The 24,788-nt window shown below is 40.8% G+C and overlaps 1 protein-coding gene across 7 annotated transcripts; it reads left to right on the top strand.

Moving 5' to 3' along the window:
* The first annotated feature begins 3,527 nt into the window (after positions 1–3,527).
* On the top strand, positions 3,528–22,947 carry THAP12 (THAP domain containing 12). 7 transcript variants are annotated; one of them, XM_040055607.2, is made up of 7 exons: positions 4,820–6,801; positions 7,844–7,998; positions 8,507–9,515; positions 15,501–15,621; positions 17,125–17,232; positions 18,161–18,197; positions 18,456–21,284. In XM_040055607.2, the coding sequence occupies exons 4-7, from the start codon at positions 15,607–15,609 to the stop codon at positions 20,399–20,401; spliced, it is 2,106 nt and encodes a 701-aa protein (XP_039911541.1). In that variant the 5' UTR covers positions 4,820–6,801; positions 7,844–7,998; positions 8,507–9,515; positions 15,501–15,606; the 3' UTR covers positions 20,402–21,284. The 7 variants fall into 7 exon arrangements, with proteins under 7 accessions (XP_039911539.1, XP_058275309.1, XP_039911541.1 ...); XM_040055606.2 differs by lacking the exons at positions 7,844–7,998; positions 8,507–9,515 and having other exon boundaries at positions 4,820–5,107; positions 5,254–5,353; XM_040055605.2 differs by lacking the exons at positions 4,820–6,801; positions 7,844–7,998; positions 8,507–9,515 and adding an exon at positions 3,528–3,818 and having other exon boundaries at positions 18,456–22,947.
* The last annotated feature ends 1,841 nt before the right edge of the window (positions 22,948–24,788 follow it).

The raw sequence follows: 24,788 nt of genomic DNA, 5'->3' as shown, positions 1-24,788 counted from the left end.
TGCACTCAATGCCATGGTTTAGTTGAGGTGTTAGGATGTGGATTGGACTCGATCTTGAAGGTCTCTTCCAACTTAGTGATTCTGTGAATTGGGCAGAAGTATCTTGGGGTTTATAGAGTTATTGTGAATGGATACTTCTGGATACAAATCTACAAAACTAACTCTGTGGGATTAACCTGATGTCCGTTTAGGTGTTATACTCAGGTTATCTCAACCAACGGGGCTGTAAGGCTTGGAAGAGAAAGGTAGTAGAATCACATAAAAGATGCAAATCATGTAAAAAGAATCATGGAAGCATTTCAGACTTTAAATATCCTCTTGCAAAAAAATTTTTCATAGCAGCAAACCTGCAGGAGTACACTGTCACACTAACAGTACTCTCAGAAAATTAAGGCATACCAACTTTCACCTTGGAAAAGAGACATACAGTCCATTTCCAGAAGCACACAGAAAAAGTTAGTTTATACCCACTATTATGTGAAAGAAAATCCTGTATTTATGACACAGATAACCTTTGAAGACCCAGGGAAAAAAGCAACACAACACACAAAATTCCTTTAAGAATAATTTATGAGAATACAGATTGTATGTTCAACACTAATACACTATATAATCCCTGTTAAATGTTCTATAGATATTCCTGGAAACATACTGTAAATAAGACTTGAATAATCAAGAGGATTATTTAAAATTATATGTACACTTCAGAGCCTACTGTGCAGGAAGAATGGTTTCAGGGATTTCTGCACTCTACAACAGAAGATAATTTTTGGAATTACCAACTAAGTAGTAATGTAAATGAATTTTTATTTTTAAATAAAGTGCTTCTAGCATTACTACTGGGTTTTGAAAACCATTAAGTCCATTTTCTTTCCATTACATAGAAAGTGCTTAAAAATAAGTCTCCACATAAACCCCACCATCCAGCAGACCTGCGTAAGTCCATTTTATAAACAAGTCCTTACCTTCATTTCATTTCATTAGGATAGCTCCTATGCAAATGTACACCCATCTGGAAGGTAACAGCCCTAACATACTTCTATAGTGCTTCAAATGATACAACCACTATCAACTGAGATTTTGGTCAGAAGTGGCAGTTCAGAAATATGTGCAATGGCTAATTTAATTTTAATACTGCCATGGTAACATTCTTGCTCAGAGCCCCTAAAAGGAGTTTAGCATGCCAGTACTTCTGTTTGGTGAAGCAATTTGGAGGTGAAAAGGTCTTTCAATATTGGGCAGAACATACAATTTTCTTATTAGTTTTGTGAGAAGGAGTAATTTTTTCCTACTGAAACAGATTTTAAGTGTTTTAAAATTCACTCTAACATTACGCAATTGTGCTTCTGTACTATTACTACAAATGAAAATATTCCTGCTCTCTTTTTTTGTGTTTCCTTGTATCAGCATGAACATTTATGCAACCTGCACCACAGATCAGATGGTAGCTATCTGGACTAAACCTAACCTGAGCATATTTTCAAAAAGATTATTTATCTGATTGACTCATTTACACAGCTCACTGTCCATGAATGTTGGTGACTGCTGAGTAAAGTCAAACCAATGGGGTGCAGCTACAGCTATCTTTAGCATTAGCTTAAATGACTACTCAAAACTATTTTGGCTACATACCCAAAGTAGAATTCAGGCAAACAATTAACACCTAATAAACTGATGTTGTTATAATTGGTCAAGATCACTTGATAACAGGACTTCCTCATGTAAAAGAGCTTTAATCCTGCTCTTACTAAACAAAGAAAGGTTAAAATATTTGAAGCTCAAAAGGAATCAAATAAGGAGGTTTATTTTTTTGTTGTTGTTATTTTTCCCTAATGCACTCTTTTGAAAACTTTCGACTATTTATACTTTTATACTTTTGACTATTTTGTGTCTTTGGATTATTGTTCCTAAAGCCCAGCACATCTCCAGGACAGGAGGACTTTTTATGTGAAGATACATAAAGGATATATCACAGCTGAATTCTTAAAACTGCAGCAGTATTATACCTGAAACAATCATCACGTGCCATCAGCATTTATAATTTCACAGGTGCTATACCTACTTTTAAACAGGGCATATCTGGTGAGGGTGACCTTACCTACTTCCTGCCATCCAGTTTTCCGTATGTTTTTTTTTTCTAAGCTATATTTTATTTTTACCTAATAATGGCTTCTGATGAGTACAACTTCAATCTAGTTATTTCATTACTTAAAAAGCTTGTAGCTTTTACCATTACTTCTTTAACTACCTGAAAGGAGGCTTTAGCCAGGTGAGGATCAGCCTCTTCTCCCAGGCAACAAGTGACAGGATAGAAGACATGGTCTTAAGCTGTGCTAGGGAAGGTTTAGGTTGTACATCAGGATTTTTTTTCAGAAAAGGTGATTAGATATTGGAAGGGTCTGCCAAGGGAGGTGGTAGGGTCACCATCCCTGGAGATGTTTAAGGAAAGCCTGGATGTGCTCTGGTCTAGTTGACAAGGTTATGCTTGTCATAGGCTGGATTCAATGCTTGCAGAGGTCTTTTCACACCTAATTGATTCAGTGATTCTGTGTGGGGTTATCCATCAGGCTGCAGGGTAACAACATCCTCCTAGAGCCAAAAAAAAAGAAAGTAAGACAAGAGAACAACCTTATGATCTTAATGTCCACCCTATGCTGGGTTTTAAAGCAGACACAGTGTAGCACACATAGAGATGGGAAGCAGCCCCAGGTGAAGGCACACCAGCCCTGCCCTGCTCCATTCACCCCTCTGTGAGTTTCCTCTGTGAGGGAAACTAAGGGAAACAGCCACACATGATCAGAACTGTAACACTGAGGCTGGCTGGCTGGAGACCTGTGGCTGGTGACTAGCAGCTGTGAGCAAAGAGAGGGAGGAAAGAAAACAGTAGTGGAGTTAATGGGGGAACTGGAGATACTGCACTTGGAGACTGGAGGTTAGATGAGAAAACTGTGTAGGGCTGCAAATACATGAATGAAGAAGAAGGTATAATGTGGCAGGAAAGAGCAGGAAGACCAGATTGACATGAATAAGTTGGACTGGAGAAGAAAGCTGTGGAGGAGAGGAAAGCGTTTGTACAAAAAATGTTATGATCTCCTTCCTACACTGGGTTTTGGAGGGGCCATGGTGTAGCACATGCACGCCATAACACGCGCATGCACAGCTGGTGTCACACACGAGCACATGGCATCGCATGCACGGCGCAACACACACAGGAGCTGAAACACACACACGGCGTTACACGCACGGTGTAACACGAATGCACATGCTGTAACACACACACACGGTGAAACACGCACATGGCATAATGCACAGACGACGTAACACGCATACAGATATGCGCACACACACGGAGTAACACACGCACGGTGTAATGAACACAAGCGGTACAACACACAGAGTGTAGGTGCACGGCGGAACTCACACGCACACAGACCCCCGATCCTCTGCGCATGCGCGCCCCCGTCGCGTCGGCTCCCCGCGCGCACGCGCAGCGCCGTGCCCGCCGCGGGCGCGCGCGGTGCAGTGTGGGAAGGAGGCGGCCCCGGCCCGGCGGAGCGCGGCGCTGAATCCTCCCGGCCGCTCACAGCACTGTGGAGCCGCTTCCCGCCCTACCTCCCCTCCGGCCGCCGCCGCCGCCTCCTCCTCCTCCTCCTCCACCACCCTACACACGCACCCTCCCCCCCGCCGGCCCGCGGATTTAAAGGGGCAGCGGCGCCGGCCGGGGGAATCATGCCGAATTTCTGCGCGGCGCCCAACTGCACCCGCAAGAGCACCCAGTCCGACCTGGCCTTCTTCCGCTTCCCCCGGGATCCGGCCAGGTGAGACCACCTGGGGAGGGGCGGCCTGGGGGAGGGGCGCCCGACTCTCCCCCTCAGGCCCCGCCGGCCCACTGCGCTGCCTGCTTGAGGAGACACCGTGCCGGGGAGCCAGCTGCCTCCCTCCTGCCCGCACTGCTTCCTCCGCGCCTCCCTCACCGCGCCTCCTTACCCGCGGGGCCGGCGGGCGCCCGGACCTCCGATCGTGCCTGCGAAGGCCGCTCCCGCTCTGGCGCCGGCGGGGCGGGGCCGCGGGACCCTCCGGGCTGTGGCGGCGGGAGGCGGGCCGGCGGCTGCGCCTGCGCCGGGACGGCAGCGGCTGCGGCTGCGTCTGCCGCCCCTCGGGGGAGCGATGGGCGCGGGAGCGGCGCCGCTCCGGGACTCGGCGGGGAGGGGGTGCTTGCCCGAGAGCGGGGTGGGGGCTGTGTGTGCGAGGCGGTGCAGTGGGATGTACGGCTGTGAGAGATGTGGGGCGGCTGGAGGGGTGCTGGAGCCGTGGGCTGAGGTAGGGGAGTCCTGCAGTGTGGGAGGCCCGCTCAGGCTCAGCGCTGGCTGAAGCAGTGAAGGTCTGTCAGTCCTGCTCTGTGTATTAGGCGATGTGGTGCTGGACGATGAGATGTGTGCGTGGCAAACGGGACACTCCTGCGACAGGGAGGAACTGTCAGGATTGCTGCGATGGTGGCGAAGCGTCATGAGCAACAGCAGAAGTGATGGGAGAAATTCCCAATGGGTGAAAAGCAGGGGTGGTGTCCTGGTAGAGTGAAAAGTGTGCGAGTGAGAGAATATGGAAGAGAGTGGAAAATACTATGAAAAATAAATCATGTAGACACAGACATAGAAAACCCCCATTTAAAGGTTCACCCTTAAATCAAGATAACACTCTTAAAATCTTGACTTGACTTAACATGATGCTCACAATATTGAAAGGTACACAGACACAGAGCAATGCCATTTAATCTCTTTTCTAAGAGTAGATAGTTAAGGATTTTTTTTTTTTTTTTTTTTTATGTTTTATGTTTTATACATGGTATTTACTTGCTTCCTTCCTTGAAGTTGCTTGACCTGATTTTTGGAAAAATCAAAACCCCATGGGAATTATGCATATGCAGTATTTTCCAAAGAAACAGACCCTCCAAACAATTTCAAATGAAGATACAAATAGCTTATATAGATAGTAGCTGCTCTCTGAAGTTGTGATTTTGGATATGTTACGAAGCTCTCCTGGGTGAATGCAATTCTTTGCTGTAAAGCTTGGCTATCCAGACCTCTTCTTGATGCCTAGTACATGCAAGGTATTGCAGTACAATCCATATTCCATATGCTTTTGCTTTAATAAGAACTGAAATCAAAGTGGTTGCTTACCGACTCTTATTCTTTCATTTTTATGATTTGCTCCTACTGTTGTCTCTTTCTACCTTCTGTCGTTTGACACCCTCAGGATCTCACACAAAGGAATGTCTGCAGTTTGTGTGGAATTGAAGAAATTTGGTGCTGTCTGAGCTTCAGTCTTAATTTGTAAGAGGTCCATGCTGTGAAATGTGAGTCACATCAAGCTGTATAGAATTCGTCAATAGGTGACAGTTTATTTTATGAAGAAAATACCCTCTTCAGTTTATAATTTTTTTATGGAAGGACATTTTGAATGAGTGTGTTTCATGGTAGCAGTGTGGAGATGTAGTTAAAGGTGTGCAACTAAATGATTACGTTTTAGAGATTAATTTTTTTAAAACTCTGTTTTATAAACTCTAGGATGGTTTGGGTTGGAAGGAACCTTAAAGCTAATCTCATTCCAAGCCATGGGCAGGTATACCTTCCATTAGACCACTTTGCTCCCAGCCCCATCCAGCCTGGCCTTGGAGCACTTCCAGGAATGGGGCAGCCTCAGCTTCTCTCAGCAACCTATGCCAGGGCCTCCAAACCTTCACTATAAAAATTTTCTTTCATATATCTAACCTAAATTTCTCCTCTTACAGTTTGAAGCCATTCCCCATATCCTGTCACTACAGTTCCTGATGCAGAGTTTCTCTCCAACTTCCCTGTAAGGCCCCTTCAGACACTGGGAGGAGCTGTGAGGTCTCTGCACAGCCTTCTCTTCTCCAGGCTGAACAGCCACTACTTTCTCATCCTGTCTCCATATGGGAGATGCTCCAATCCTCTTGTCAACTTTGTGGTCTCCTCTGGACTTGGTCCAACATTTCCATGTCTTTCTTTATACTGGGGCATACTGTACACAGTATTTCAGATGGGGTCTCACAATAGGGGCAGAATCCTCTGTCCAGGGGAAGGAGAAACTATACATAAACTGTTTATAGCATCTTTGTACTCTTAAGACAGCCAGTGACAAAGATGATGTTCTAAGTTCTCTAGAAGTACCCCCCTTAATATCTTACAGCTTTCTGTCGACAGTTGGTCATATATTCTATTTTACCAAGAGCATTTAGAGATTGATAGATTCGTCCATCCTTTTGGTTTTCAGACTTGAGGTGGTTGGTTTACTCTGTGGCTTGATCTACAGCAGTCAGTAGATGGAAATGACAATATGTTCCTTGTACTGCTTGCTCTCACTTTTGTAGGTCAGACTGGGATGGTGGGCAGAGTACTTTGTGCCAAAACGTTATTTGCACTTGGCAGCTTACAGTGGGAAAGTTGAAAAAAATTTGTTAGAATACGTCTTAAAATATTAATTTAAAAAACAATTGATGGTAAATGGATAGTCTGGGATAAATTGTTTCTACTACCTTACTGTTTTCAGTGTTTCTATAATGTCTGGGTAATTGCCTTTAATGTTTTCCCAGTTCAATTCTAAGCAGTTCCAGTTAGACATTCCATGTCTTTCAGGTATTAGGAAGTCAGTGAGAGCTAACCTCTTAAGACTACCTTCTTTGGTTTTGGCTACTTGAGAAGATAAAGGGGCTCAGAGATTAGCCTTTGGAGGAGAGCCACCAGCATTAATGGGTGATATGTTGTCTTATCATATCAAACTAGTGTAAGTAGCCTCTGTTACCTCCATACCGTTGTGTATTTTATAGTTTTATGCAGTTTAGGCAGTGATCCTCACAGTAAGATATGTTTAACTCTTATCTGTGATTGTGGCTCTGTTCATCCTGATGGCTTGAGTTACAGTTGAGATATGAGTGCTTAGAACAAAATACTCTTAAGCAAAGAGATGCTGTTCTACTGCAGTTGACCAGTACTGAGGTATTATATACTCTAGCTGCATCTCAGTAAAATGCCCTTTCAGCTTCCATGGGATGTTAGCAGAGCTCTGAAAATGTAAAGTTTGTGACTGAAGAAAACCTTAAAAGTTAATGGGCAATGCCTAAGTGGTATTAAGGAGACTTTCCTGCCTGACCATTCAGGAGCCACGATGGGAGTCCCATTTGCATGACTTTAATTGCTGTGACCAAAGCTCCTCCAGGGCAGGTGACTCCAGTGAAACAGAGTGCCATTTGACTCCCTGGACATGCCACACTCAGACAGACAACACTTGGTGGCAGACAACTTTCCCTTCCAGCCTTGACCCTGGGTTCTGGGTTTTCTATAGCAGTCTTAGAGGTCTGGTTCCTTTCAGCAATTTAATCATAATGTGGTAACAGTTTGAGCTGATGCCTCTGGGGAATTGACCCTGAACCAAGAAATCCCTGGGCTTTTATATGGTTACAATCTGTGCACCCATTTTGTAACTGCTTCCTTATGTACAGCATTATTCCAAGTGCAAATATAACAAAGCTAACAGGATTAGCGTAGGGTGGAGTACAACGTTATAGATTCCTGCGCACAAATACTTATATGATTACCAGTAAAAAATCACAATTAAGTGGTTGACCATCCACTATTTGTTTGATGTGAGAATGGTGTATCCAGTTTCCTTACCTAAAACTTACAGCAAATAGTATTTGGCAGTATATGGTCCTGTTGCTGTAGGACATGAAAGAAAGGCGAGAGACTCCAAATGTTTCAGAAGGCAGAGTATAGAAAAAGCTTTATTGTCTAATTCTTACTACCTTTTATAACATGTTTTGGTACAGACTTACCATGATTGGTGAATAGGAACGACACCTCTCTAATTCCATTGGTTAAACTGGAGAAACAGCAAAACACCACCTTTATTTTGTTTTGAGAAAGGATAGTTGTGTTTTTGTTCCGGGTAAACACTTCCTGTTGATGACCACTCATGAGGCTGGTGAGAGTTATTTCCAGTATCTTGCTATCCCATAGTACTAATCCTTAACTCTAGGCCATTTTAAATCTACCTGACTACAAGTTTGAGCAGTTTTATTACTTCTTTGATTCACAGGAGCCTTTGGTATGACAGTGTACTAAAGCAATTTCTCTTGTAAGCTTGGCAGCTTCCAGCAGCAGTTATATTTTAGTTCCATTAGATATGTTCTTTTCTGCTGATGTGAAAAACTATGGTTCTTTAGTGTAGACATATGACTCTCTCCAAAAGTATGTTTAGAATTAAGATTGTCACTCATTAATTACATCCCCACCAGGCTGCTCTTCCTAATGTAAATTAATTGAGCCCCTTGGGCATTCACCAAGGGTTGTAGTGGTTCTGCTTCAAGTACCTCTAGGTTTCTCATTCCTGTGTAGCCTGTGTGTCATTTTCCATTCATATATGAAGATCCATTGGAGAATGGGATTTGCTCCAAATTCTCTAGAGACTGATCATGCATCTCTTCCTGTAGGTGGCTGGAGTGAAACACTACCTGAGCACATCATGATGCAGCTCACTGTTGAAGGGAACAAGAAATAAAGTTCTGGATTTAAAAAAAAAAAAAAAATTAAAAAAAATCTCAAAAGAATATGTGTATTTAAAATAATTTGTTCACAACATTATGTTCTTTGTGGGGATGATGCTTGTGAAGCATGTTTAAGAATCATGTCCCTGTGATGTATACATGGTTGTTGGGTGACTCAGACCCATGTCTGCTCCTTTTCATGGTAATTGCTGTTGCTGCTATTGCTTTTAACATAAGAATTATTCCCTGCTGCTACAGCATCTGGTTGAGTTGAGTAGTGAGTCTCAGGGCAGTCTTGTGGATGTAGGTTTTGTGTAAGAACTTCACAAACTCCGTAAGTCTGTCTTCTCATGCAGAAATAGTTCAAAAAACCTTGGAGTAATCTGGCAATCTGAACGCCAGAGCCAGAGCTAAAGCTCCTTTTATAGCTTGGAAAGCTTTTTCTGTTTCTGGACCCCACTGCACAGGCTCCACATCCACTGTCTTGGTAGTGTTAAGGAATCCGTTTACTGCTGGCAGCTCAGGGAAAACTGCAGCGCCAGCTGCAGATGGAGGTCTGGTTGCAAGAGCCAGAGGCAAGAGACAGCTGCCAGCCCTTTGCACAACAAAAGAGCGCAGGGATTTGTGGAACAGCCAGGCACAGGGACACTCCAAGACACTACAGGAGCTGACAACACCCAACTTTCCAGCACTTAGACTAGAGAGAGGAGGACTTAGAGTTGTTTGGGTTCCCTCCTGGAGGCACCATGTCCAGCTGTGATTTTGTTACTGCACTGTGCTTACAGTTATTTTAAGGATTGATATGACTGAGACTGTGCTGTGGGAAACCTGGGGTCAAGCCACTAAGCAAACCTGGTCTGACTGTTGGAGGATGGAGCATGGAGCTGCCAAGGGCCTCAGTGCCAGCTCAGGTGGTGCAAGTGTGACTGCCAGAGGGCTCTTGGGTGGCCAACAGGTAAGTTTCCTTAACAGTGCCCTCTGCAAATGATTTACTGAACTACTTTACCCCTGATATATCCAGTCTGCCATATCCAAAGAAATCCTAGCAATAGTTTTGGTGGGAGTTGTTGTTGTTGTTTGTTTGTTTGTTTGTTTGTTTGTTTTGTTACTGGTTGAGTAACCACAGCCTGGTTACCATAGCCTGGACCTTTTCTGGGTCTGCTAATCTTTGTCCTTTTGTTAATATAAATCCTAAATATTTTACTTCCTGAAAACACAGCTAAAGTTTAAAAAGATATGCACAGTGGCCTTTTCCTGCTAAAGCAGTGCATAGACAAGTAGTATCTTTCAGTCTTCATATGCCTCACTGGCAAGTAGCAAATAATCTACATTCTACAAATATAAATTCTCATGGTAGTTTTATACCTTATTGCATTGCAGTAGGTGTCAGAATTCTCTGCATATTTAATGGACCTAATTCTTTATCTCCTGAAGACCATAACCGAACTTTAAAGCATTTTCTTTTATCTACTTTTTTATTATTTTTTTTAATTAACTGAAATTTTTTTCCTTTTCTTTTTGCTGAAGAGGCGATATAAAGCCTTGGGCAAAAAAAACCCAGTCTCTTGCTCAGACAGGACCCTTTCCAAATCTTTGTCCTGGATGAAAATGAAACTGTGTCCTCCAAGTTAATGTAAATAACATTGTTTTGAAAATTGAAAAGAATTCCTGCTGCTGTGACTTGTGCTGCTAAACTGGGACACAGGTGATGCTTGCCATTTATGAATAAGACCATATCTTCTTGAGACAACAGCAGTTTATTCTAGAGAAAGTAATTTACCACCCTTTTACTGATATAAATGTACATGTCTAAAATATGCATTAATAAATATGCTTTGAAACCATAGACAAAATAACCACCATTATAAGCAAGTACTAGTCCACAGAAAATATAATATTTGTACAAAAACCAGTGTTTTACCTGAGGTGCACCTGCTGGAGAACCTGCTTTTGACAGGGTGCCTCAAATTGACACCCTGAAAATCCATCCAAATAGCTACAACTAAATCTGAATTCACAAAAAGTATAACTTTTCCATAAGAAAAGGACACAAATAGCACACATTTTGAAGAAGAGCATTCCTCTACAGGCAGATCTCTCCGAATCCCTCTTTTTGAAGGGAATCCATATGCACATAAATACATCAGAGGGAACAATTACTTCAGCTGGTGTTTTCTGGGCTCTCTTGAAATGTTTTTGTCTGGGAACCAATTGCCTGTTTACTTGAAAAAGAAGAAAATACTTTTACAGTTAAAAGAAGATAGTAAATGAACTCTTAGGTTAAAATATCTTAAAAGAATCACCATGTGTTAAAATGCTGTGTATAATGATTTTTAATGGTTTCCCATATAGTCTTTAAAATGTGCATGTAGTAGCATGAGTCATTACTGTAAGAGTTTAGGTTGTTGCATTTTGGTTTTTGGGGATTTTTTTTAATATAAACAACTTTGCTATTAGTCTTGCTCTCTGAACCAGGTTTAGCTAAGCCTTTAAATTATCCCCCAGTATTCATAAAATGAAGTCATAGAATAGAATCACAGAGTCTTTAAGGTTAGAAAAACCCTCTTAAATCATCAAGTCCTTCTCTTAAGCCAGCACCAACCTGTTCACCACTGTGGCACTCTATTGCCACATCCACATGCTTTTGAGGACTACCAGGTGATTTTACCTCTATTGTGGGCAGCCTGTTCCAGTACCTGATCACCTTTCAGTGAGGAAATGTAGCCAACCTAAACCTCCTCTGGCACAACTTGAGGCTGTTTCCTCTTGTCCTGTCCCTTGTTTTCTGGGAGCAGAGCCTGACCCTCACCTGGCTGTACCCTGCTGTTAGGGATTTGTGGAGAGTGAAAAGGCCCCCCATTGATCCTCCTTTTCTCCAGGCTGAGCCCCTGCTGCTCCTGGTGCTCCAAAGCCTTCCCCAGCTCCATTCCTTTCTCTACACGTTCCAGCACCTACATCAAGGTTGCAAGGACCCCAGAACTGACCCCGGGATTGGAGGGGCCTCACCAGTGCCCAGCACAGAGAGAGTCACCCTTGGCCACACTATTGCTTGGCCTTCTTGCTCACCTGGACACACCTGGGCTCATGTTCAGGCACTGTTTACCAGCACCCCCAGGGCATTTCTAACACTCAGCTTTCCAGCCACTCTGCCCTAAAGCCTGTACCTCTGTGTGGGGTTGTGGTGACCCAAGGCAGGACCAGCCACCCCCAGCCAGCCAGTGCCACAGGACTTCTAGGACTTTGTTTGGCACGAGGTCACTGCCACTTCACAGCCTGCAAACATGAAAGCTACTTGCATTAGGTGTATTCCTCAACAGTGGTGTAATATATTGCATTGAGATAGCTTTTAATTTATGCCAAATATATTGCAACTGAAGGGCTTGTGTAACAGTATATGGTATGCATTAGTTGAATACTGAAAGATTTGATAAAAGTTAATACATAATTTTATTTCAAGGTCTTTCTAGTTGCTGCCTTGATAACATACTATGCAGAGCGAGATAGTGGGTAATCTCTGGGGTCTGACTTCCTTTTTCTTTGTTATTCCATTCCTCAGAGTGTTCTATTTGGAACCAAACTCACAGTGAGACTGAAGGACTGAATTCAGACTCTGATGGAGTTTTCGGATTTGAGTTCAGTCATATAACCTGCCATTTCCTTTTAGTCCTGTAGCTGCCTGGGAGAATGTCAACATTTTAGCCTTTGCCAGTAGGGCTTCCTAAATTTCTAGAACTCTGGTTGCTGATCTGCTGCTCCAGTGGGTTGAGAAGCTTGGTGCCCATGACTGATCCATGATATGAAAGAGGGGAAATTTAGATTAGGTATTGGGAAGAAATTCTTGGCTGTGAGGGTGGTGAAGCCCTTTCACAGGTTGCCCAAAGAAGCTGCGGCTGTCCCATCCCTGGATGTGTTCAAGGCCAGGCTGGATGGGGCTTGGAGCAGCCAGATCTAGTGGAAGGTGTCCTTGCCTATGGCAGGGCCTGAACAAGATGGGCTGTAAGGTGTTTTCCAACCCAAACCGCTAGGATTGTGTGGTTAGTATCCTCAAACTGGGGCTCTGGACACCAAGGGCTTCTTTTGGATCACGTGCTCAGGTGATGCCTTAAAGAACCTAGAAATAACACACCCCTGAGATAATGTTAGTAAGGAAGTAACACAAAGGCTGTTCTTCACTGAAGGCCTCCAGGGGCAGATACAGAAAAATGTTCACAAAATGCCCCCCTGCCATGGGGTGAATGCAGTTTTAAAAGTTTAGCAAATTAGCATAATTGACAAAAATCACCAATTAGGGACAGAAGAGGTGATGCCATTTTCTCTGCTTCAACCTTCTCTGAATTTCCCCCCCTTGCCCCCGCTTACGTGGGAACTAGATGTTTGTGAAAATGTGTCTTGAAGAGATGTTTTTTGGCCTTGGTTCCCAGGCAGAGCCAAGATAGGATAGGGGGCCTTGGAATGTTTTGTTTTTCTGCCTAGGGAAAAGGTAGGGTAGAGTACTGGAAAAACTAGCCACAGATACAACAACAGGCTACAAATATATGTGTAAAAATACAGAGAATATATAAAAGAAAAAAGGCAAAAATCATTTGGCATCACAGTGTTTACTGTGTTTACTTCAGCACAAAAGGCAGCAGCCACAGCCAGTTTTTGTGTAACTCTTGAAGAACTCTGTAAGGGAATGATGCCTTGAGAGGCTACCTAGAACAGAAGCCAGACAAAGGAATAAAGTAGGTATTTATTAAAAAGGCCTTCAAATAATGCACCCTGGGCAGTAAAAGAGCCTGGCCGAGGCTACATCCAAGATGAACAACGGGTCATAAGTTTTGACACTTTTATAAGTATTGGTTCGTTTGCATATTAGGGTTAATTGTCCAATTACAGCTTCAGGTTGTGAAGTCCTATCGTTTCAAATTGCTCTCCTCAATTCACTCTTGTTTGTACTTTTTGGGTCTGAAGCTGCAACGGTGTCCTTGGTTCTCTGGCTGGAAAATTATTGTTTAGTCTGACTACACTGTGAGGAGAATTGCTAACACTTTATATGAAGTTGAGAGTTATATACTAATGCAGTACAGAATCTGGAAAATATGAAAGTTAAAACTTAAGGCATCAGGAAAGGAGATTTGGGTAGTTAATGAAATCTGTGTGAGACTCATTTTTGAGTAAGCCCCTCTGAAGAGCTGGTGGTACCTCTTGCTGTCACTCATTGAGCTGATCCTTGACTATTACTAGTATCTACTTAGGTTCTCTGGTTGGCACTAACAAGGAATTCAGGCTGATGTTTGCCTGCCCTTGACAACAGTGTGCCAGTTCTGAATGCACCATTCCTGCCACCAATTTGTCTCCCTATGATTGCCACGAGGTGATTCAGAGGAGTTAACATAATATAAGGAACTCTTGCTTTGCTCTTTGTCAGTGTTTGTCAGCTTCCCTGCATCACTACGAAGGTAGAGACCATGGGGTCAGACTCTTTCTCTGGAATGAAACCTTGCCCACTAACTTATAGAGGAGGCTGATCAGCCTTTGTGATCACGTTTAATGGGTTGTTTAGTAGTTGACATCCACTGAGAAAGTCTGAGAGCCACAGTCAATATAATTTACATGCTACAGGTCTGCCACTTTAAAAGAGCATTTATATAATTTGATTAAGTGAAGAAAGCTCCCTTGTTCTCTTTCTGCTCTGATTTCACTGCCCAGACAAGGGTGCGAGATTTGTTGTGCCAAAAAAATCTGATTTTTTTTAAAGCATTGTTTTTCTTACCTTTTTTTAAGTCATACTCTGTATGGATCTCCAAGAACAATATTGGAAATGATTCCTGACTTATGGCATTTGCCATCACTGTTTCTTTGAAATTCTGAATGAGCAAAAAATGGAGGTTTGCAAATGGTTCAGCCAGCAGAGATCAGAATCAAAGATTCCCCTCTTTCATCTGTGCAATTGCCCTTTAGTGAGCTAAAGTAGAGGTGAATCCACTCAAACCTGTGATTGCTACATTTGGGCTGCCCACCAAAACATCTGACAAAACAGCCTTTGTTCCTCGATTGCTGAGTAATCAGTAGCTGTTTTTCTCCCTCCTTACTGCTGTAAATAATAATTTCATGTTTACAGTCAAAAGTAATAGTAAAATTGCTTTCTCCTAACTTTTAGCAACAGAACAAGTGATTTTGTTGCTCAGAGAGTGATGGCATCTACCCCATTAGGGGAAGTCAAAGCTGACTACTGCATTTGCATCAATTACTGCAAGTGGTTTACTCACCAGAGGAAACAGTCTCTTGCATACCTAAATCGAATCCTATCAATAAGGGAATTATTTTTTTATCTTTGTGGTATATCTTGGAGAGCTAATCCAAAGCAGAAGTAAATACTTGTAAAAATACATATCTAAGGAGAACTTTCTTCGGGCGTGGAAGCACTGTCTGTAGAATAGTTGCTTTTCTGTTGTTATTATTTCACTTTCATGAATCTACTCTAAACTCCCCAGTGACCCAATAAATAAGAATACTATATTTTGAAGGCACGTGGAGAAGACAACTATCTTAAAAACTGCCTAGAAAACATTATGACTTTTGACTGCAAGCACATCTCTTTGTTTTTTAATTTTTCTTTTTAAGAGCAAATTTTTTAGAATTAAATAGTTAGGTTTTATGAGCAACTGTGCTATAATCTGCTCTGTGTGTGTGTGTGTGGGTGTAATAAAGGCAAGAATATATAATTTAAGGGAAAAAACTCTGAATTTGCTGGGGTGATGTTGTGTCGTGAGCAAAAGCAGAAAAAGTAGTTTTTACAAAGATTTTTGGGATGTTCCAAAGGAAGTTGTGAAGAACTTTTGTGAGCCTTCCATCAAGGTCACTTGCACTCACTTGCACTCCAGTTTTGAGTATGGCTTGAAATTGTAAGGGATTTTGTTTTATCCTAAGATTGTCTGATTCTTCTCCTTACATGTAGATGTCAGAGATGGGTAGAGAACTGTCGAAGGGCAGATTTAGAAGATAAGACTCCCGATCAACTCAACAAGCATTACAGATTGTGCGCTAAACATTTTGAGACTTCCATGATATGCAGAAGTGTAAGTAAAAACAAGCATTTGTTTTCTGCATCTTGCAAAATGTGATTGACATTTTTACCAAAATGCTGCCTTCTAATCTTTCAGCTCCTGGGTTACTGGTCCCTAGGAAAATTAATTACTTAGTCTTAATTGGGATCACTGCCATTGTCTTGGGCGCCACACAGGCTCACAGCCATTGAAAACGGTAATGAAAATGAACAGTCAGAGGAGAGAGAAAAAGCGGTGCTCCTGCCAGTTTAATGTGTTTGTTGAACACTGGCCCTGACTGCAGTGCTTTTCTCCTGCTTGTTTTGTTTCAGAGGTTACAATATTATGTAAGTTTATTTGGTGTAAATTTTCATATATCTAATTATTTAAACGTACTAATGTCCTGTTCCTGAAGTATTTACATGGTGTGATTTGGTTAAATTACACTCTGGTGTGGCCACAAGATTTAAATACTCTGTACATCTGTCAAGGTTTTTATTTCCTGTTAAATTTTCATCCAGCTAAAATCAAGGCACCGTCTTCTGTTAATTAAGTAATAGCTTTCAATTCTTTTTGTCAAAAATATGATTTTAACAGCTTGCATAAGGGTAGTAAAGGGTGGACTTAGGACTTTGTATCAAATTTTAATTTCTAGGCTGATTTTCACTCTGGTACATAAGCAAAACCAATCTTTTAGTTATGAAGGATAATTAAAATACAGGTCAAACTCTGAAGTCTTGATGTATTACACGTGATGAGGTCTCTAATTAGCCAGCATCCCAGAAACAAATGAAAATTGGAAGTAATTATGACTCTGAAATGAAACTCTATGAAACTGTATTTGTTTGAAATTTATTTCAATCTAATGACAGATGCCATCAGTTACAATTTTGTACTTAGTGGAAATTAGCCAGTATAGGCAACACAGGTTTACAGTATATCCAAATATAAAATTTTGCTTAAAACTTTTTTTTAACTGGGAGCACTTACATGATCATCTAGAAGTCTTTTCTTCTTTTTTTTTATTCACAGATAAATTTTCCCTCAATATGATCTTTTACTGTAGTGCTTGGTGGACTTCATAGTTCTACAAAAAGAAGCAATTGAACATTTTCACAATTAAATGTTTCTGGAATTGTGAAATAAGTGATAACACAAACACAATAGTAACAAAATGTTTCCTTTCTGATGCATAAATGTCTTTTTATCCAGAATGTTTATTTTTTCAAAAATCATAATATTGCAGTAAATGAAAATTATTTCATTCATGGTCTTTGATATGAAGATAATGGGGCAAAAAGAAAAAGGGTTTGCAGTTTGGATTGGACTTTTCTGTAGTATCTGTCTTCTTATTTTCAGTATTCTTTTGATATCCCTGAAATGTAAATTGCATAGCTTAACTTTCTCTTTGGTAACATCAAAAAGTCAAAGTACTTTAGAATAATAACATAAACAAGAAAAGAAGGAGTGGAAAAAAGGGCACAGCATCTGAAATTTCTTAATTTTTCCCTAGTCTACATGTCTGTTTTCTTACAGAGCCCATACAGAACGGTTTTACGGGATAATGCTGTGCCAACTATATTTGATCTTACAAGTCACCTGAACAATCCCCACAGCAGACATAGGAAAAGGATAAAAGAGCTGGTAAGTTCTAATGTAAAATTATTGGTTTATTATTATTAGAAGAAAAGGCAAGTAAGTTAACATGAAATTGTGACACAAAAACGTCAAATAAAAATATTTAGCACTTGAGTGTTTGTATTTTATGTGCTGCCTATTCCCGTATCTTTTTTTGTTGATTAGAGGTTAAATGCATGATAAAAAAATTTATCTACTAAGGAAATCTGGAAAATTAAATGTGTTGATCTAGAGCTGATTCTTTCTTCCAAATCAAATGTGTAGTTTTCTTTTCCTTCTTACTACAGTGCCAACTGAACACAACTGAAGCATGGTATCCCAAAATTCTTGCTGCATATTGATTGTAATCTTCAATGAAAGATTACAATCTGAAAGATTACTTCTGAAATCTGAATCAATTTGGACATGCTTGTTTTAGCTTATTGTTCTGAAAAAATGATCCATGGATTGAGATTGAGATTTTTTTTGTGGGATTGTGTCTTGTGTGCTACCTAGGGAGAAAGTGTCTTTGTGGTTATAAGTATACCGACAATTAAGAGAAATTCCACTCCTATTCTCTGTTTATACTTGAAAAATTACAGATAATTTCTAAATACTTTTTTGTGAGTTTGGTTGCATCTGTTGGCTGAAAATGGAATCCAACATAGTTCTGTCTACTGGCAGTACATTATCAAATGGGAGTAGAATCTATTTACTAATAATTACACATATATAAGAACCTTCTAATACAACTCTCCTCATGTAGTTAGTAGGTATGTGTCACGGCAGTAATAAACTACCTCAAGAAACCTCCTGGTCTTAGAATTTCGAGCACTTTTTGGCAAATGTCAACTGGTCTCACCTACAGTATTTGTATCTGATCTTGATCTTAATATTTTAAGGTCATGTGTTAGACATTGTCATCAATATAAGTTCTTTTTGTTTGTTTTTTAAGAGTGAAGATGAAATAAGGACATTGAAGCAGCAAAAGAGTAAGTGGTCAAAATAATTGAGATAATAACTTTATTCGCTAAGGCTGACAAGGTAATGCAGGACTCTTAACTATTACTTTATATATAGCAGGAGGGTAATTGAGTTCCTTCTTGATTCAGCCAGCCAGTCTAAATTATTTTTAAAATACTCACTTTTAAACTGGAAACATTCTTCTCTGGACTCTGGTAACTTAAAGATAATGGACAACTAAGTGTTATGTTTTATTTTTGACACTTACAGTATTTTTCATTTTGTAGTTGATGAAGCTTTTGAACGGAAACAGGCAACTCAAGAATTGAATGAAAACAATGAACAAAATACTGTCTCAGAGGAAGGAGGAGAAGAACAAGAGGAAAGAGCTGTTCCCTTAACACTGGAAGAAAGAGAAAACAAAGATTACCTTAAATCATTATTTGAAATTTTGATCCTAATGGGTAAACAAAATATTCCATTGGATTGCCATAATGTTAAGGAACTTCCAGAAGGTATTTTTACTTCGGATAACTTTCAGGCTCTACTGGAATATAGAATAAATGGTGGCGATGAAGTTTTGAGGAAACGATTTGAGATGACTGCAGTTAACCTTGAGTATTGTTCGAAAACTCAGCAGAAACAAATGCTTGAGATCTGTGAAAACTGTGTTAGAGAGGAGACACTGAGGGAAGTAAGAGACTCACACTTCTTTTCTATTGTCACTGATGAAGTAGTAGACATAGCAGGAGAGGAACATTTGCCAGTGTTGGTGAGGTTCGTTGATGATTCTCACAATCTCAGAGAAGAATTCATAGGGTTTTTACCATATGAGGCTGATCCTGAAATTTTAGCTGTTAAGTTCCACGCAACTATTACTGAAAAGTGGGGTCTAAACATGGAATACTGTCGAGGTCAAGCCTACATCGTCTCCAGTGGATTTGCTTCTAAAATGAAAGTTGTGGCTACGAGACTCTTGGAAAAGTATCCACAAGCTGTGTATACGCTGTGTTCCTCCTGTGCCTTAAATGTATGGCTGGCAAAATCTGTTCCTGTTGTTGGTGTTTCCATTGCATTAGGAACAATTGAAGAAGTTTGCTGTCTTTTTAATCAGTCTCCACAACTACTAGTAGAACTGGACAACACAATTTCTGCTCTTTTTCGGGACAATGACGAGAAGGGTAATGAGTTGAAGAAGATCTGCCGTTCTCAGTGGACAGGCAGGCATGATACTTTTGAGGTTTTAGTGGACCTCCTGCAAGCACTGGTACTGTGCTTGGATGCTGTGAGCAGTGACTTGTCTGTCAGGTGGAACAACTTCATTGTTGGTCGAGCATTTGTACTTTCAAGTGCATTAACAGATTTTGATTTCATTGTCACTATTGTAATTATGAAAAATGTTCTGTCTTTTACAAGAGCATTTGGAAGAAACCTCCAGGGACAAACATCAGATGTGTTCTTTGCAGCTGGCAGCTTAACCGCTGTATTGCACTCTCTGAATGAAGTAATGGAGAATATTGAAGTTTACCATGAATTTTGGTTTGAGGAAGCCACGAATTTGGCTACAAAACTGGATGTACAAATTAAACTCCCAGGAAAATTTCGCAGGGCACAACAGGGGGACTTCGACCCCGATATGACATCAGAAAATTACTACAAAGAAATCCTAAGCGTCCCAACAGTAGAGCATATTATTCAAGAATTAAAAGATATTTTCTCAGAACAACATTTAAAAGCTCTTAAATGTTTATCATTAGTGCCCTCAGTCATGGGACAGCTGAAATTCAATACGTCTGAGGAGCATCATGCTGACATGTTCAAAAATGACTTGCCCAATCCAGACACACTTTCTGCTGAGCTTCACTGTTGGAGAATCAAATGGAAGCACAGAGGAAAAGATATTGAACTTCCAGCTACTATTTATGAAGCACTTCACTTGCCCGACATAAAGTTTTTCCCTAATGTTTATGCATTGCTTAAAGTCTTGTGCTTACTTCCAGTGATGAAGGTGGAGAACGAAAAATATGGAATGGGACGGAAGCGCTTAAAGGCATACCTGAAAAACACCTTGACAGGGCAAAGGTCAAGCAACCTTGCTTTGCTGAACATAAACTTTGACATAAAACATGACTTGGATTTGATGGTGGACACTTACATTAAACTCTATCCAGATAAATTGGAATTTCAAGACTGTATTCCTTCTAACAATTCTAAAGTAACAGATGATGCCTAACTTTTTAAGCTCTAACCAATCTGTTGAAACAGCTTGTTTTTAATTAGGTTTCAAAGCTGGGGAGAAAAACCCACTAAATCTTAAAAAATCACTGCAACTGTGTTTCCATTGTAGGCCTTGGACTGAACAAGCTGTGGTCAATGACCTAAATTAGGTGTTGTTAGTCCATACTAAATGTGTTTGGCAAACAAAATCAAGCCTGATGCAAGCCCATGCTCTTGGCAGAGGTGCTTTCTACGTCTGATTGGCTTAACTAGGTGCTCCTTTACTTTATTGCATCGTGGAAAAAGTACATTATGGTTGTAGATCTGATGGGGCTGTTACATATTCACTGATCAATTAGGATGAGAAAGAAACTCAAACTATTAAAAAACTATTTCAGTTCTGTTACTTAGGATTTTTTTTAAAAACCCAAACTTTTAAGAAAGTCTTTGATGTATATTTAAGTGACATTTTGGAGAGTGGATTCAGCTATTGCACGATCCCCGTGTTGTGGACAGGTCTCACTGTACAGTGAATGTCAGTGATATAGGGGTACTTTTTTCGTTTTGTTGGGAGAGTCAATCTTTTTAATCTCTTGATGACTGTTTACATTCCTTTGTGTCAGACACAAAACTTTTTTCTTTAGGCTTAACGGGCATGCCAGGAGTGTTTAAATTTCTAAAAGACACTAAAAACTTAAAATTTATTCCACAAACATTTAAATCTGTCTGCTCTGCCCAGACTGAACGCCAACCCCTGCATCTTACAGTATGTTTATTTGTAAACTCACTCTGGAAAGATTAAAATAAGAGTTTGTTGTTTGTCTAGAAGTAAGATTGAAAATAATTGCTGTTATTTTTTTGCGAGAATGAAACCTTTTTGTACAGTTTATGGAAATTTAAAATAAAATGTGAATTGCTTTTTACATAGCATTTGATTTCTTAGTAAAGCTGTGCCTTTGGGAATGTGTTCTGTAAAGATGCCTTTTATTTTAGCAATTATTTCTTCATTGTTTTTGCAATTCTAGTGAGCGGCCTTTTTTGAAGACCGGAAACTGCAATAGTACTGGTGATCTGCATGTTCTGCAAGGTTTTAAAGTATTTTGAGATAGCACTAACTACAGTGCTTTTACTGATGGAAGTTTTGACAATCAGCAGAAAGAGATTAAATTTGAAATGGTTCAAAAGTAAAGTTTTGTAGCTATCCTGATGCATGACAGTTTTATAACTTATTTATTAAATCAAACATCATAAATCAAATGGTTTGAGTTGGAAGGGACCTTAAAGCTCATACAGTTCCACCCCTTTGCCATGGGCAGGGACACATTCCACTAGACCAGGTTGCTCTAAGCCTCATTGAACCTGGCTGTGAGCACTTCCAGGAATAGGGCAGCCACAACTTCTTTGGGCAGCCTGTGCCTGGGCCTCACCACCCTCGCAGCCAAGGACTTCCTCTGCATATCTAATGTAAATTTCCCTTCTTTTAGCTAAAAGCCATTCTCCTTTGTCCTGTCACTACAATTCCTGATGCAGTTTCCCATCTTGTGTTCTGTGAGTTCCCCTGCTAAACACAGCAGCGTGGTGGTCATGATGTCAGAGGTCATGAGCCCTGTGTCGGTAAAGTCAGGTGCAGTCAGAGAAGGAAAATTGATATCCAGTACTATAGAATTGGCCAAAAGAGCTGAGGAGTGCTTTCTGGCTGTGTAAATGAGGCCTTTCTAACCGATGTACTGAGACAAATTGAAGAAGGGAAGTGCAGTAAAACTGTGCGTAAGTTACTAAGTGTCCACTGGAACTCAGCTGAAAGACACATGCTTGTGATAAGCGTTGGTAAGTCGCTGTCTCAATCTTTTGGTTTTGCACTGCCTTTCACAGAGATACTTAACTTCTCTGTAACAAATCAGGAGCTCCTGATTTATTACAATTTGGTTTGTCCTGTTGATGAGGAATCTCTTGATTTTTTGACACCTATAGGAGTTAGTTTAAATAGTGATGATTTAGTAGGATGCTGAAAACTACAAGAAGGGAGATTAAGATCAGATGTTGAGAAAAATTCTTGTCAGTGCAGGTGGTAAAACCCAGGTGCAGGTTGCCCAGAGGGGCTGTGGCTGCCCCTTCCCTGGAAGTGTCTAAGGCTAAGTTGGACACAGCTTGGAGCAATCTGGTCTAGTGGAAGGTACCCCTGCCCATGACAGGGGGGTGGTTTGAGATGGTCTGTAAGGTCTCTTCTTACCCAAATCATTCTGGGATTCTATGATTGGTCTGTGATGTGGAGGAGCAAAGGCTGCAATGCCTCTTCAACAGGGGAGGTTTCTGTGGAGGAAAACAATTTACTGAAACTACAATGTTTCCCATCTAATTTCTAGGGGTGCACAGAAAAAATGCAACTGTAGTATAATCCAGTTATACAATTTTTCTAGAGTAGGTCTGAAACTGATACAAATGTGTCTGAAAATGCAAATCACTGAAGGTAAACTTGGATTCTGTTTTGTTGAACAGATTGTGGAGACAGGGAATTACAGTTTTTAAATATTCTGTCAATTCAGGACAATGTGTATTTCCAAGGTGTATGTGAGGTATTTACCTTCGTTTGACCTGGCATTTTGGCACATTCTATGTAATGAAATAATTGGTCTGTTAGAATTAGTATAAGTACTGCTGCTCAGATACAATTTTTAGTGAAAGTGGATTTCCATAACTGCTCAGCCTATTGTGCTCTGCAAAAGTAATGCTTGTTTTAATACACAAAAATGTATTTCCTTTTCCCATGCGGAGAATTCCTGCTAGAAAGCAGTATTGATACTTGGAAAAGGAGCATGTATAATTTTGTCTCCTGTAGTGTTATTTCTGTCATTGTCTTCAGAAATCCTGTATCCACTTGTTTGGATGCCAAGGTTGTGCTGTAAGGAAGTGGAGGAGCAGAACCACTTAAGGATTCTAGGTGCAGCTATTCTGTCTTCCACACTCGCTTTCCGTGCAACAGTGCAAAATCTCAGTGGCCAGAAACATCCCAATTACTCTTAAGTAGAGGCAAGTGAATCTCTTTATTGTATCTGTTTCAAGGAACAGCCACTGACCTAGAATAACAATAGGTGTTATTCCAAAAAAGCTTGACATTCCGTCATTTCCAGACCTGTAGTGCTCCCTACTTTCCCTAAGGAAAATAGTTCCAAAAAGGAATAGGAATCTCCCCAACATTTTGCCTAAATGTAATCAATGAGACATCAGCAATTAAAAAAAAAAAAAAAGGAGTTGGAAGTTTTAAACACATTTACAGCAGTTTCAAAACATGTGCATGTCCTTTATAAGCGGTCTTTACTTTGAAAAATAACACTGTTAATCAAATAGAATTTAATGTGCATGTTCCATAACATAGTAATCATTCATTATTGCCATATTGTTCAGTGTTTCTAATTACTTATTTTCCTGCAGCAAACTTGCTTTTTTCTTAAAACCATGCCTGTGGGTCTTCTGTTTTAGCTGGCAAGGGTTATCCCTGGAATTGTCTTTGTGGTCAATGCAAGTACTAGGGCAGTACTAGGGAGAAGCAGCAGTGACAGAGCAGATGTCCCTGTGATCCTCTATTCCTCTGTTTTGTAGTGTCCCAAAGTTAAATGTATCAGTGAGTAAACTGGCACTGTGACTGCTCATGTGATTTTAAGAGTAAACGATGCTCCTGCATTGCATAAGGCTTCCAAAGCCCCCCATGCATGTTAGCTGACATAAATACCCTAGGAAGAAATTTGTTTTCTGGTTGTAGAACTTGTGGTGCAGAGTAGGTGATGGTTGCTACCATTCCCCAAGGCCACCCAAGCAATCTACAGACCTTCCTCAAACCCTCATGGCCATGGGCTCCAAAGAGCAATACTATAATAAAAAGATGCTTTTAAAAAAATATTTATTTTATATAGGCGCCTACTTGGGTGCCTTCTTGCTATAATACCATGCTCTGAGCCTGGCACATGGAGTCCCAGATGGAGCCTAGGCTTCCCTTAGAGCACTCGAGAGAGAGGGCCCATGGCAGGTCCACCTTTATTAAAAGGTATTACGAAACACTGTTTTACATTTAAAAATTGAGATCCCTGTGAAAGCCAGTGCTGGAGGCAGCTCAGCACATCTGCCAATAGTTTCAGGTGTTTCACATCATCTTTCACTGGGAAGGGACTGCTGAGTGTCTCATCATCTGTGGCAGTCTGCAGTTGGTGCTGGGACCGCACACAGCACTGCTAGTGAAAATTTCAGCTTGTCACCTCTTCAGGCAGCAAATGTCTGAGGATCTTGGCAAAGGAGTGTCTTTCCTTGCTCCTGGAAGAACCTGTAGGCGATCGGGAAGAGAATACCTTTTGCACGGCCCCCAAACCTGAGGGTGATTTCTGAGCAAGTAGATTCTGGCACCCAGGATTCTC

This window comes from Hirundo rustica, chromosome 2 (assembly GCF_015227805.2).
Source record: "Hirundo rustica isolate bHirRus1 chromosome 2, bHirRus1.pri.v3, whole genome shotgun sequence".
Taxonomy (NCBI): Eukaryota; Metazoa; Chordata; class Aves; order Passeriformes; family Hirundinidae; genus Hirundo; species Hirundo rustica.
Note: the sequence above shows the minus strand (reverse complement) of the source record. Positions and strands in the feature narration are given on the sequence as shown.